At 39.6% G+C, this 13412-nt stretch overlaps 1 protein-coding gene across 1 annotated transcript in view; it reads left to right on the top strand.

Annotated features, from left to right (window-relative positions):
* Nucleotides 1-13412, top strand: part of TLN2 (talin 2) — a 149330-nt gene that overhangs the window by 73478 nt on the left and 62440 nt on the right. Inside the window, exons 11-21 of the mRNA XM_062626283.1 lie at nt 1654-1758; nt 2429-2584; nt 3162-3263; nt 4150-4226; nt 5787-5967; nt 6993-7106; nt 7753-7861; nt 8569-8777; nt 9600-9698; nt 10026-10193; nt 11642-11936. Of these exons, the coding sequence (XP_062482267.1) occupies nt 1654-1758; nt 2429-2584; nt 3162-3263; nt 4150-4226; nt 5787-5967; nt 6993-7106; nt 7753-7861; nt 8569-8777; nt 9600-9698; nt 10026-10193; nt 11642-11936 (1615 nt within the window). The remainder of the gene's footprint in view (nt 1-1653; nt 1759-2428; nt 2585-3161; nt 3264-4149; nt 4227-5786; nt 5968-6992; nt 7107-7752; nt 7862-8568; nt 8778-9599; nt 9699-10025; nt 10194-11641; nt 11937-13412) is intronic.

Genomic DNA, 13412 nt, shown 5'->3' with positions numbered 1-13412 from the left:
GATGTGTCTGGGAACCTCGCAGTTGTAAAAGGCTGAAGCAGTTGAGTGTGAAATGTACTGGTATTGTTGGAAGCGGTCTCAGAGTTTGAGTACTGTGGATGCACTAAATATTTGTGCCTACTGAAAAATACTTTTGGCAGTACAATACAAGTAGAAAAAAATCTGAGGTCAGCACCTAAAGTCAAGTCATTTGGCTACTGGAAGGACATACCAGTGATCTGTGATCACAGATGGGGAGATGAGTTGAAGAGCAGGAATGGGTCGTATGGTTTCCTATGTCTGTTACACTCCAAGTCTAGGAATTGTGTAGCTCAGTAAGTGAGCTTATAGTACCGCTTCATAAATGAATATGCCTAATGCTTTCCTGTCCCTTTAGTTGCAATGATGTTGCAGTTTAAGCAAAAAAAACCAACTCATAGACTTCTAAGTATTGCTCTATCATGCTAGTCATAGCATGTGATTTTTGCCCAATTCAAATATGATCTATGAGTAGTTTCAATCATTACATGCTTCAGCGCATTGATAAGAACCTGATCATTGAGGGCACTGATGCTGGGCAAAGATACAGTAGCAAGTAGAATAAGCAAGCTGTCTTTCTGATAAAAATCAGCTGTTGCCCTGTGGCATAACACTATTGAGTTTGGCAGGTGATTTTCACCAAGTACTCACTCTGCAGTGACTACATTTGGGCTCCTTGCTCTTTTGGATCCCACTTATGTTCTGTGTGCACTGAACTTGAGAGATGTAATCAGTCTATGTCCTTGGGATGCAAAAGGCTTTTTGAAGTTGCAGTTGCTCATGCTAGTGCTTCTCCGTGAACCATTGTCAAGATGGTAACATAAACTGGAGTAGCAAAGTGTTTCCCATGTTCTTGGTGCTCCCCCAGCTGCCATCAGCCACTATGAGAGGCGGCAACCAGCAATTTAGAAGAGTGCAAGGGGAATATGGGGTGTGATAGGGATCCCACAAACAGTATTTAAATAGCAGGACACTGGGAGAGGATTTTCAGAAGAATGGTCTAGGGTAGGACAGCAGATGCTGTTTGAATACATAATATTGATAGCTGCCATTGCTTCCAGGTAATAGTTTATTAATGAGTAAGTTGTTAAAGTAATAAATAGAAATTGAGAGTTACCAAACAAACCTAGATGAGTATTCCAGGATTTTTATTTAGAAAAATTAAAAAAAAAAAAAACAAATTTAGAAAAATCCTTGCTGCTTCTTCATCTATAGAATTCTTTTCATGTGATGGAAAAAATTGTAGCTAACAGTGCAACTGCGAAAAAAAGCCTATTGGAAGAACCTGCAAGAGATGAGAAATGGTCAATTGCAAGGTGTGATGCCTACATGAGTCAGAAGGTTTGGGCACAAAGAAGGAATAAATAGTCTGTTCCTTGGAAAAAATATGGGTGCTGGAACTTTTAAATTATTTTTTAAAGCTGAGGAAAGAAGTGTTAGTTTATGAAGCCTAACGGTGCACAGGTTATGTCCTCCTTTGTGAAGAATTACAGGATACAGGTAACATTTTTTAGCCAGTATTGTTTTCAAACACTGGTTGTAATGATTATTAACTAAGCATCCTTAAAAAGGCAAAAGCTAAACCCTTTGTTTGTTTGTTTGTTTTGCCTAAGTGATACTGAACTCTCTTTACAGGAGCACAAAAACTGTGGTGAGATGACTGAAATAGAAGCAAAAGTGAAGTATGTGAAGCTAGCCCGCTCCCTGCGGACCTATGGAGTGTCCTTTTTTCTTGTTAAGGTAATGTAGATCTTGCTGTGATCATACTGTATGCTTGGTTATGTATTTACCTTAGATTCTTCACTAAGCAAAGGTCAAAGATGTTCTTTCAGCCTTCTGTCTGAGAGCAGCATTTGGAAAAAGGTGTAAATTACATGTGGGACAGAATTATAATTTCAGTGTAGATCCTTGTCATAGTTCTTCCAGAAAGTCGAGTCTGTCATGATTTAAATTCTTTAAATCAATATTTCTGCTTTTTCTTTTGATTAGCAACAAAGTACTGTCTTCAGAAAAACACTAACAAAGAGCTCATAAGTTGTTGCTGTTTATAAGTTTAATGAGAATACAGATTGCATGCTGAAAAACTGCACTGGAAGAAAGGCTTCATCAGCTGATAAGGTTTTACAGAGGCCAAAGATGTGTTACCACAATCCCTAAAATGCTGCTGTTTCTGGGGGAGGGAGAAGAGGGAGTGTCTTTTGAACTGCATAGTAAAGATCCAGTAAAGACCAGGGCTTCCTAACGTTAATGCATTGCTTGAAAATCCCTGCCTGTGACCAGACAAACTGAGCCTGGAGTTTTAAATTGTCCTAGTCTGCATGCCAGGTGCTTTCTTCTGTCAGTATATTCCATCATGCTTTTCTTTCTCCTGTGGCAAGCTCCATTTGAATGAAAAACAATTTTGTTTTAGGAAAAAATGAAAGGCAAAAACAAGCTGGTTCCTCGTTTGCTGGGTGTTACCAAAGACTCGGTGATGCGTGTGGATGAGAGGACCAAGGAAGTTTTGCAGGAATGGCCACTGACAACTGTAAAACGCTGGGCTGCCTCACCTAAAAGCTTCACTCTGGTAACCTTTTTGTATATTTTCAGAGGCAGAGGGATCTATGTGGCAAGGAGAAAGGAAGATGGACTTACATTCCAAACAAATTCTTCATTGTAACTTGTTCTGTCTGTAATTTACTAGCATTATATGGAGTCAGAGTCCTAAACTGATAAACTGGCCCATACTGCTGTGTAAAATCAATCTGTATTTTGACGTTTCTAGATGGACCAGTTGCCCAAAAATGCTGTATAAATCTCTTCAAAAAACACCAATTAAAACTGTTTTGTGCCTAACCACTAATGCTTTCGAATAGAATTCTGAAGACTTTTCTCCATCCTTTAGTGACCGAGTCCGATAAAGCCAGACTGAGAATGGGCATTTCGATTTATGAAACATCTGTTATTAAACTGCAATAAAAAGCATTCTTCTCCTCTTCTGCCTCACCCTCCATATATAAGCTGGCTTAGAATCTTGGAGCAGTTCCACTTATAGTTGGATGTAATAATATGTCTGTACAAACAAATTTAAAACCTGAATTCTCTCATATTTGGTACTGAGAGGGATATTTTAATTTTTATTTTTATTTTTTTACCTCCTTCAGGATTTTGGGGAATATCAAGAAAGCTATTACTCGGTACAGACCACTGAAGGAGAGCAGATCTCTCAGTTAATAGCAGGTTACATTGATATCATCCTAAAGAAGGTAAAGTAACAAGATAATGTAGTAAAAGCGCAGTAAAAAATCTCTGTACAGCAGTGCAAAAGCTCGAATATGTGCAAGCTGCAGTTCTTTTTCTCTCATGAAGTCAGTGTCAGGTTTAATAAATGTTAAATAAACTGCAGGTTTCTATAGATAGTTTAAAGCTTGATTCAAAAGTAACTTCACTCTCTAGTGCAAACCTAAAGCAGCCTTGCTGTCTTGATAGAATACAGATGTATTTCCACTCCCTTCCAGTCTTCAATTTCTTCTTTGCAATCTGCTGACACAGACAGTTTTAAAATGAATGGAATTAGGAACAGGTTAACTAATAAACCCCCATGAAGCTTCATGATACGAATGAGAAGCATGCAGTTTCCAGGTGTCAAGCTGAAGATATCTGTGTTTGAGGCATGTATGCATATAATAACATTTCAGGATGCTAAATATGACTTGTAGCTGAGTTCCAGTTATCTGAGGCGGTCTGATGCTCCTGAATTAGAAGAGAACAGGGAGAGACATGATACATGTCTGAGCTGTACCAGGATTTGCTGTTGTTGCGTATCACTCAGTACTCTATATATTTTTTGTGAGAAAAGACTTATCTCGGCACTTTTTTTATACCTTTGTTCAAAAAAGCACCAATAGGCTTTTTTCCTTTATAATGCTTAATCTGCCACGGCTTAGAACTTGCTCTGTTAAATGCTGAAGAGCACGTCTTCTGAGGTAGGGGGTATTGTGTCACACACTGCCAAAAAGCATGGTGTTCAGCACCAGACATGACTGCAGATTATTTGACTAGGTTTCAGATAAATGACAAGGAAATGGTGGAGAGAAAGCAAAAAGCAGCACACGTTGTTTGATAACAATGTTATTTTTATTTCCCCTCCAGAAGCAAAGTAAAGATAGATTTGGACTTGAAGGTGATGAGGAATCAACCATGTTGGAAGAATCTGTTTCACCTAAGAAGTGAGTGTATACAACAGAAGGAAATGCTCTTTGAGTGACGCCTTTTAGCTGGGGCAGCTTTTTTTTTCAAATGCAATACTGTGGTTATTACTGTTAAAGAAGGATTTTCTACAGGTTATATCAACAGAAGGAAGTACTATCCCCAAATAGTTCAGCTGGCTCCTAGCTTCATTTAACGACTAAAGAGCAGGTATTTGTCACAAGACTGGTGGTTAAATAAACCAGCCGTGGCACCAGCTTGTAGTAACTTGACCCTTGAGCAAAGGAACTGAGGCTGTAATTCAGTAGGATGCTGGGGAAGGTACTTCAGCAGTAGTGAAGATACACTATATTTTTGATGTTCATACAAATACCTAGGATTTACAAGGTTTTAGTTGATTGTGTCTGCTAGGTAAATTAAATGTCTGTCAGTTGTATACTGAGTCTGGAAGAGAGCTGCCTTATTTCATCAAATTGATTTAGACAAATCAGATGTGTGGTGTGGGTAAAGGTAGTTTTGATACTAGTAGGTCAGACTATGATTCTGATGGGAGAGTAACTGAATATAGCAAAAGCAGATCTGCAGAGCTGGCCATGCTCTTGAAAGGAATATTCAATCTTTCCTTGCACTGAAAGATCACAAATAGGTTTGTGGCATTACAAGCTGTAATGAGCTACTCAAGTCTCCTCTTGGAGCTCTGATTATGGCAGTGTCAGCAGTGTGTATGTGAGAAGTCTATTTGATTTATTGTTAGAACACATGGTTTATAGGAGATAGACTTGTTAGATATTTAATGTGGCCTTATGTGAATTTTCAGCTTTTGACAAATTGCACATGTTCAGATGTGCTTGCTTTTGACACTGCCCTTTCCAAATCACTTCCAGAATATAGTCTTAGCTAAATTCTGTCCAAAGAAGCCCAAAACTTGTAACAGATGAATACAAGGTTTTTCCCAATTGAAATAATCTTTTTCGTAGTAGAGTTGTTAAAGCTAGACCTTCTAGTGTTAAAGCTTGAACCATGTTTAATTATGAACAGTATATCTGGAAAAGTGCTTCATGAGCATGGATGACATAACTATTATTCTTGAAAGTATCCTGCCTCCCAGCTCATTATTTTGTAGGCTGCCAGATTATTAGCAAATACTGTGTATGCTTGTGTGTATGAAGAGGGAAGAATGTTAGTTTTTTATCCTAAATTTAGGGATTTCTTGCAAAATGTTTTCTGTTAATCAGCCTATGAAACAACTAAAAGCAATTGTTATGCCTTAAGGTTCTGTCTGTCATGCGTCTGGAAAGGGTAAAGCTATTGTACCACATATACCAAAGCAGCACATTGCTTGCTTGCTTGGTGCCTGCTTATTAGTGCTACTAATATTTGATCTGTCAAAAGCCCCAATTTAATGTTATTTTTCTAAAATGTTAGAAAATGGTTAGAAAGAAAAACTGGAAAGTTTTCCAGCTTCTCCAGGCATTGAGAAATGCAATTTAAAATCCTGAAGGAAGAGCGTCCAACAGAGATTGATTTGCAGGAGCTAACTAACGCCCTGTATTGTATTTTGTATTTTTCCTCCTTTCCAGACCTACCATCTTGCAGCAGCAGTTCAACCGAACAGGGAAGGTGGAACATGGCTCTGTGGCACTACCAGCTGTGATGCGTTCAGGATCCAGTGGCCCAGAGACTTTCAACATTGGCATCATGCCTTCTCCCCAGCAACAAGTCACAATCGGCCAGATGCACAGAGGACATATGCCTCCACTTGTGAGAAACCTCCTGTTTTGTATTTGAAACTTTACTTTTTTGTGTGTTTGAAACTTGTCTGTGCTGGAAGTAAGTCAGAAACAGCTTAACTCTTCTACTCCCTGCTCCCAGGCTGTCAGTTTATAACAGCCTCTCTCTGCTGCTCCTTCTTTCTCATGCTTTTCCACAGCTCCAGCATGGGTCCTGTCTATGAGCTACAGTCCTTCAGGATAAATTGGCTCCAGTGTGGGTCCCCTATGAGCTGCAGCTGCTTTCAGGAGAGCCTGCTCCAGCGAGAGTCCTCCATGAGTTGCAGTTTCTCTCAGGACTCTATTCCAGTGTGGGGCCTCCATAGGATGTAGTTTCTTTCAGGGAAATATCAACCTGCTGCAATGCAAAGTCCTCTGTGGGCTGCAGGGTGGATATCTGCTAGCATGGCCCTCTCCGCAGGCTGCAGCAGAATAACCTGCTCCACTGTGGTCTCTCCCAGGAGCAGCTAGGGAATCTCTGCTTTGCCACCTGGAGCCAACCCTCTCCATCCTTGTCAGACATTGTTTGCAGGGCTGCAGACACCCAATACAGATCCTGCTCTGCCTAAAACCCTTCAGTCTTCCGTTAGCTTATGCATATTTATGGCCATTCAGTTTTAGAATCGTACTTGATTACATTGGTAGGCTGTTCCTGCAAGTCAGTAATGTTATATCCTTGAAGGAAATTTTCTTTTCGTGCTTATGTTCATAGAATACAAGTTAAGGCAGCTTGGTGTCTTTCTGTGTGTCTGTTGTGCATTGTTTGATCTGAGAAAGTTCAGCATTTTATGAGTGTGTGCAAGTACCAAGGAGTATAAAATGACATGGGCTGAATCAAGACTGTGAGAAGAGTGTTAGAAAGCTTTGCTTTCTCCATTGCACTGGGGAAAAGGTAGCTTTCTGAAATGGCCTGGTGTTGGATTGCTGTCACTCACTGTCTTTCCATGCATGTGTAACATCAGTTTGAAGGGCCATTTGGAACGTAGCACGCATCCATTTCCTTGTTTTGCCTTTCAGACCTCAGCTCAGCAGGCCTTGATGGGGACTATTAATTCCAGTATGCATGCTGTTCAACAGGCACAAGCTGACCTCAATGAAGTCGATAACCTACCACCTTTAGGGCAGGACATGGTGAGCTTTTCTGGTCCCTCATGGAAATGGGTCTTGATGCTTTGGGGTGTTTACAGATCAGTCATTATCCCTGGATCTAAAGTGGTATTGGTAAAGCTTTTAAAATGAGATAAAATTTTGCGTTCTCTTTAAGGAATTCATGTACACTGTTCCACCTGACTCTGATCAGTCTTCTGAGATCAGGTGTGGCAGAATTCCTTGCATAGCCGTGTCTGGAGTCTTGCCAGCATTGTGTGCATATGTACAAAGTAACACAAACTATGGGCAATATTTATGGTGGAATTGACTGCCTCCAGGACACTTGAAAAATAAAAAAACAGGAAAACAGGTTTCTGTCACTCCTGGTCCAGGTTAGGGCAGAGGGACAGATCAAGAGACTATTGTTTATGGGGGACTGTCAGTTAGCCTTCATAGAGGCACTGTTTCTGGCATTTACCTCAAAAGGGCAGCTGTTGGAATGTGGTAGCAATTCTGTAGTGAATGATTCAGCAAAAGAAAAAGTGCTTGCTTTCGTATGTCACTTAAGCATTTGGTTGTTGTCCTCTGTTTCTCTTTTAAAGGTTCCTGAAGGAACGAGAGGTTTCCGAAATATCTCCTCTTACAGAACCTCACTGCAATCTTTAATTCTTTTGTTATTGCTCTTCAGGCATCTAGAGTATGGGTTCAGAACAAGGTTGATGAATCAAAACATGAAATACACTCTCAGGTTGATGCTATCACTGCAGGAACCGCATCTGTTGTTAACCTTACAGCAGGTAAATTTAAAAGGGAAGGATTTCCTTGCAGTCCCCTAGTTATTTCTCCACCTAGTTCAAGTAACACAGGGACTGAGTATGGGGCTGCTGGGGAAAATTTTTCCTGAAATTACCCCAGTAGCTAAGTGTATTGATGTGTGAAATGAGCTTTCAGCCCCTCCCAACACTACCTTTGGATCTTCACTTTCTCTCTTACACTGAAGATATGACCATTGATGAAGATAAAATGTGGCTTGCTTACTCCACAAAGTAGGGTGGAGAATGTTTGCAAGGTTAGAAAAAAAAAACATTTTTGATCTGACAGTTGTTAGAGAGAGATTATGTGCTTATTGATGGTGGGGTGTTTTCTTGAGCAAATTACAAATTGGAAGAGCTGTGAGTGGCTTAAAGGGGTCAGTACTCTATTTGGGTTCTTTCAATGTTGGAAGATACCTGAAACTGAGAACTGCTCAGCAAATTGTAGTGAATGAAGAGAAATTCTATATGAAGATAAATTCATGTAGAAGAAGAAATATAGAAATTGGAAAAATCTTATCAGTCTGATATTTTTTTTTTTTTTTAAGTGGCAATGAAATTACTTAGTAGGCATTGCTTGGCTATCTTAAAATGTCTCTTGAGTCTCACCAGAGTGTAGCCTGGGGTAACTGCCTCTTTTTCCCTTTTAACCAGTAAAGCATTCTGACCATGAAAAAACACTTTCTTTACAGGGGACCCAGTTGACACTGATTACACTGCTGTGGGATGTGCAATTACGACCATCTCTTCCAACCTCACTGAGATGTCTAAAGGTGTGAAACTGCTTGCTGCTCTCATGGATGATGAAGTTGGAAGTGGAGAAGACCTCCTGAAAGCTGCTCGAACATTGGCCAGTGCTGTCTCAGACTTGCTGAAGGCTGTGCAACCCACTTCAGGAGAGGTGAGTAGATGGAAACTTCTCAAGTTCTCTCTGTGAAATGCGTGGCTTTGGCTTTTTTGAGACATCTTAGCTTCTAAGCTAAGATTGCCTGCTCCATGCCAAGCAATTTCCCCTGAGCAGGCTCTTTTCACTGTTTCTTACTCTGTCTTCAGGCCTTTAAGTATTGCACCTTGATATTAGAATGTTCTGTGTTATTTGCACAGGTTAATTGATTTGTATAATAAATAGTTCATTTATCTGGGTCCTGTATTCTCTTTTTGAAACAAATTTCAAACAGTAGTAAGACTCAGTTTGATAGGAAGTGGAGAGATACTCATCCATGATTCTTTTTCTTTACCATCTTTGTCTACTTTGATATATAAAATGAAAAGTTAATTCCTTTGCTGTAGTCTTCCAGAAATTAGAGTGGTATTGACCAGGGTAGACTGTCTTGATCAGTTTGTTAAGAGTTGGAGTCAGCAGCCAGTTTGCCTTGGATCTCTTCAAGTGTTTATGTTTTGAAGAACATGAAATTTCCTGATGTTGCAGATCAGTTGGCATATTGACTGTCCATCCTCAATAGAGTTATTACAACAATGTCTATTTGAGTTCTTTGAAATTCTTTACAAGTTCTCTGGGGCACTTCGGGTAAAACCGTGAAATATGGATGTGCAGTTGTGTATTTGGAAAAGTAAAGAATTTTCCAAAGTATTTCTGTTGTGTAATGGGTTTTTTTTAGCCATATTGATTGCATGCTAATGCAGAAGTTCCTGGAGGAAATCTAAAATTCAAGTAAAGCTCATTTTCTTTGAATTAATGTTCTTCACCCTTCTATTTTTCCAGCCTCGACAGACAGTTCTGACTGCAGCTGGAAGCATTGGGCAAGCAAGCGGGGAGCTACTGAGACAAATTGGAGAGAATGAAACAGATGAAAGGTTCCAGGTAATGAGGGGGTTGCTTGTCACTGTCAGAACTGTGCAGCTTACTAATGAGGAGGCCACTGCATAAAACCAGGCTTCCTAAAGTGTGGTTAGGAAATGCCAGATTGAAAGTTTCTCCCTGCTAATTGAGGTTAATCCATTGTGAAATTGTTTTTAATTACACAATCACAAAGTGCTGATTTCATGTTTTGATACAAGAAAACTTCTTACCTTTAGAAGACTTGATCTTAATATAAATGATCTTAATATAAATTCTCAATATAAATCTTAACAAAAACATACCTTTTTTTTTTGTTCATAAGATTGAGTTTTCCCTTTATTGTACCAGGATGTTCTTATGAGTCTGGCGAAAGCTGTTGCAAATGCTGCTGCCATGTTAGTGCTGAAGGCCAAGAACGTAGCACAGGTCGCAGAGGACACTGTCCTGCAGAACCGGGTCATTGCTGCCGCTACACAGTGCGCACTCTCTACTTCACAGCTTGTGGCTTGTGCGAAGGTGAGGCTAGCAGTGCCCATGAGTTGGCAAGATGTTGGTTTGTGTCTGTGCTTCTCCTTATTTCCAACAGTCTCTGGCAATATGCTGTGTTAATATCATAGCTCTAGATTTATGCAATATCAAAGGTTTTGATTAATGAATCGTCACCCATACTTGTGGCAGTCAGGAGCCTTGAGTATGTGAGGTGTTGCTGCAATCTCCAGAGAAGTTTCCACAAATAACAGAGCCCGTCTGATGAGTTACTAATACTGATAAAAAACTAGAAAACATTGGCTTAAGAAGGGCATCTTGCCTGGCGATCACTATGTAAGTTATCAGTGAAAGCCTAGAATTAGGATGGGTTTACCTCATGCAAAGCTAAATAATGAAAAATTGGTATTCTTGCTGAAAATAAAATCAATTTGGTCATCATTGATTTTAAATAAGTTTGCACTAATTTGAAGTAGCCTAGTCATTTTAATAGATCCATTGCTTTTGGCCAAGTAGTGGTGTTCAGTCAAAGCAAATTACAAAGGAGTGAAGCTCATACCTCAAATTCTGAAGTCTGCAATTGGAACAATACAACTTCTGCAGCCTTTTTTGTCTAAAAACTAAAGAAACAAACTACTTGTTTACATTTCCATTATGAAACAGTTCTCATTGCCTACCTGGATGCTGCTTTCAAAGTCTGAATGGTCATCTTTTGCAGAAAACAAAAGGGCCAGAAAGGTTCTATTAAAATTAACAGCTGATATTAGGTACTAAATTTTATATATTTTCTACTTTATTTCTCTGGCTGCAAGGGCCTTTTTAAATCCATATATATGGATTTTCATTATTTGGACTCAATGTTCCTACTGCCAGTGAATTTGTTCAGTATGGCATAAGACACCCAGTGGCATCGTATTTTCCTCATAAAATATGTAAACTTTTCCCATTGCTGAAGGCTCTCTGGATATGCCTGAACAAAACAAGGGAGGCTTCCTTGTAACCTGTAGGTTTATTACTTGTTTATTACTTGTCATTCAGAAGTAGAACATGGTTTGTCTTGTGTGAAGCACTACCTTTATTTAAACAAACAAACAAAAGGCTGATACAAGAAGGCTTTACAAGACCAGTTCCAGTTGAGATTTCATTTTATTTGGAATTCCAGGGGAACAGGAGTCTGTCAGAGGATGTAGTTATTCTGGAGGAGTTTGGCCCATGCATGCCCTCCAGAACCATTCTCTATGGTTTTCTCAGGTCAGTAGCTGTTGAAGAAGCATGAAACAAGAAAGGGACTTCCATTCTTAGAATCCAGTTAACAATATGCAGAATCCAGATTCCTAATCTAGATACCTGAAGCTACGTATTTAAATACTTTCAGGGTTTTCTGTCAAGGGGGAAAAAAACCCTGATGTAGTAGATTAGTAGTTAGGAAATTTGCAGATAAACCTTTTCTGAATGCTTTGTGTCCTTTCCCCGTGCAGGTTGTGAGTCCCACCATCAGCTCTCCAGTGTGTCAGGAACAGCTGATTGAGGCAGGGAAACTGGTAGACCGTTCGGTGGAGAACTGCGTGAGGGCCTGCCAGGCTGCCACAGATGACACTGAGTTACTGAAGCAGGTCAGTGCAGCTGCCAGCATTGTCAGCCAAGCCCTGAATGACCTCTTGCAGCATGTCCGCCAGTTTGCAAGCAGGGGAGAGCCCATTGGACGCTATGACCAGGCTACAGATACCATCATGTGTGTCACAGAGAGTATTTTCAGTTCAATGGGAGATGCTGGTAAGTTTCTGTAATGAACAGTAGCTTTTCATGAGTCAGAGATGTGGACATTTCAAACAGTACAAGTAAAAAGCCACTTCTCTGGTGTACTGTGTTTCTAGGCTAGTGCTGTCATCATGGGTAGTCATTCAGCCCATAATATTAAATCAGCAGTGTGCACACAGCTGTGTGCTTGGTAGAATGAATATTCTGTGAAAACAATGAGTCTCATGCTAAAGGATTACTATAATATTTTGTCTGTTTTCTACCACTGCTTCACTTCACAGAATTGTGTAGCAGTTTCTCATCTTCAAATATAAAGACAGGTACCTGGGCAAGTATTTCCCACTGATTGATTTCATTATACCTAGATTTGTTGTAGGTTTTGAAACTTGATCCTGCTTTTTTTTTTTTCTGTGGTGTTTTTAAAACGTGCAGCTTCTAGAACTAACCAAAACTTGAGATGCCTGACATTTAACCAATCCAATATGAATTTTTAGTAAAGAACCAGTAAATTACTAAGGAATCTAGTTACTGTAGATGCGCACAGGAAGCCATGTCAAGTTTTATGTTTAGCTGACACTTATGATTCAGCTTCTGTACATAAGACTGCAGTGAAAGAGATGATCTCGAATAGCATTTTATTTCTGTTCACAGTCAAATATCTTTTTGCACGGTACTTAGTTTTTAGTAGAAGGCATTCAGATTCCATTCTGTGTTTTCAACTTACTGCACTTCTGAGGTCACAGTTTTAACAGCAAAGAGACTGGCTTGTGACTGCTGTATTATTACCCAAGCAGGTTATTCTTTCTGCTTTGATTTACTGGCTTAATGCTGTAAAAAAGGGCATTTAAAGGGATTTTTTAGTAAGTGGAATATTTGGACTGGGAACTGAGTTACCATTATTGGTAAAAACCATAAATCCAAAATGGCACTTTGGGAAATAGGTGATAAAAGCTAGAAAACTCTAATTGCTTTGCCTGCTTCTGAGCAAAGCAGCCTGGTAAGAAGACAATTTAATTCTGAAGCCCCAAAGTCACCTTAACACATGAGAAAAATGCTGCTTTGGTTTACTTTCCCGTGATTTTTTAAGAGCATTTGGAAAGAATGAGACCTTAGACTCAAATACATCCTAATTGATTTGATAACTTGCAGAAAGCCCAAGGCTTTATGGGCTCCAGTCTATTACAAAAGAGTTCAAGTGTATGCTTTGGTGACCAAATGAACTTGCCCTAGAAAGGGTGTCTATCCGCTTCAGAAACATTGCTGTTTCATCCCCGTGCTTCACCGTGACTCTGGTATCTTAAATATACACCTTGTTTTTGGCTAAACCTACCTAATTGGTGCTGGCTCTCTTCTGACAGTTTAATTTTTATTAGACAGAGAAGAAGAATAGGTGAAAAATGGATAATTTTTATTAAGTGAATTCTTGCTGTAATTTGAAAGCAAAATTATTAATCTCCACTAGGCCAGGAGCTTCCTTGAACTGTGTAGTCA

Source organism: Pezoporus occidentalis, unplaced genomic scaffold (genome assembly GCF_034315485.1).
Source record: "Pezoporus occidentalis ecotype Australia unplaced genomic scaffold, CSIRO_AGI_Poc_V1 ctg11, whole genome shotgun sequence".
Taxonomy (NCBI): Eukaryota; Metazoa; Chordata; class Aves; order Psittaciformes; family Psittacidae; genus Pezoporus; species Pezoporus occidentalis.
The sequence above is the reverse complement of the archived record's forward strand: the minus strand, read 5'-3'. Positions and strand labels throughout refer to the sequence as shown.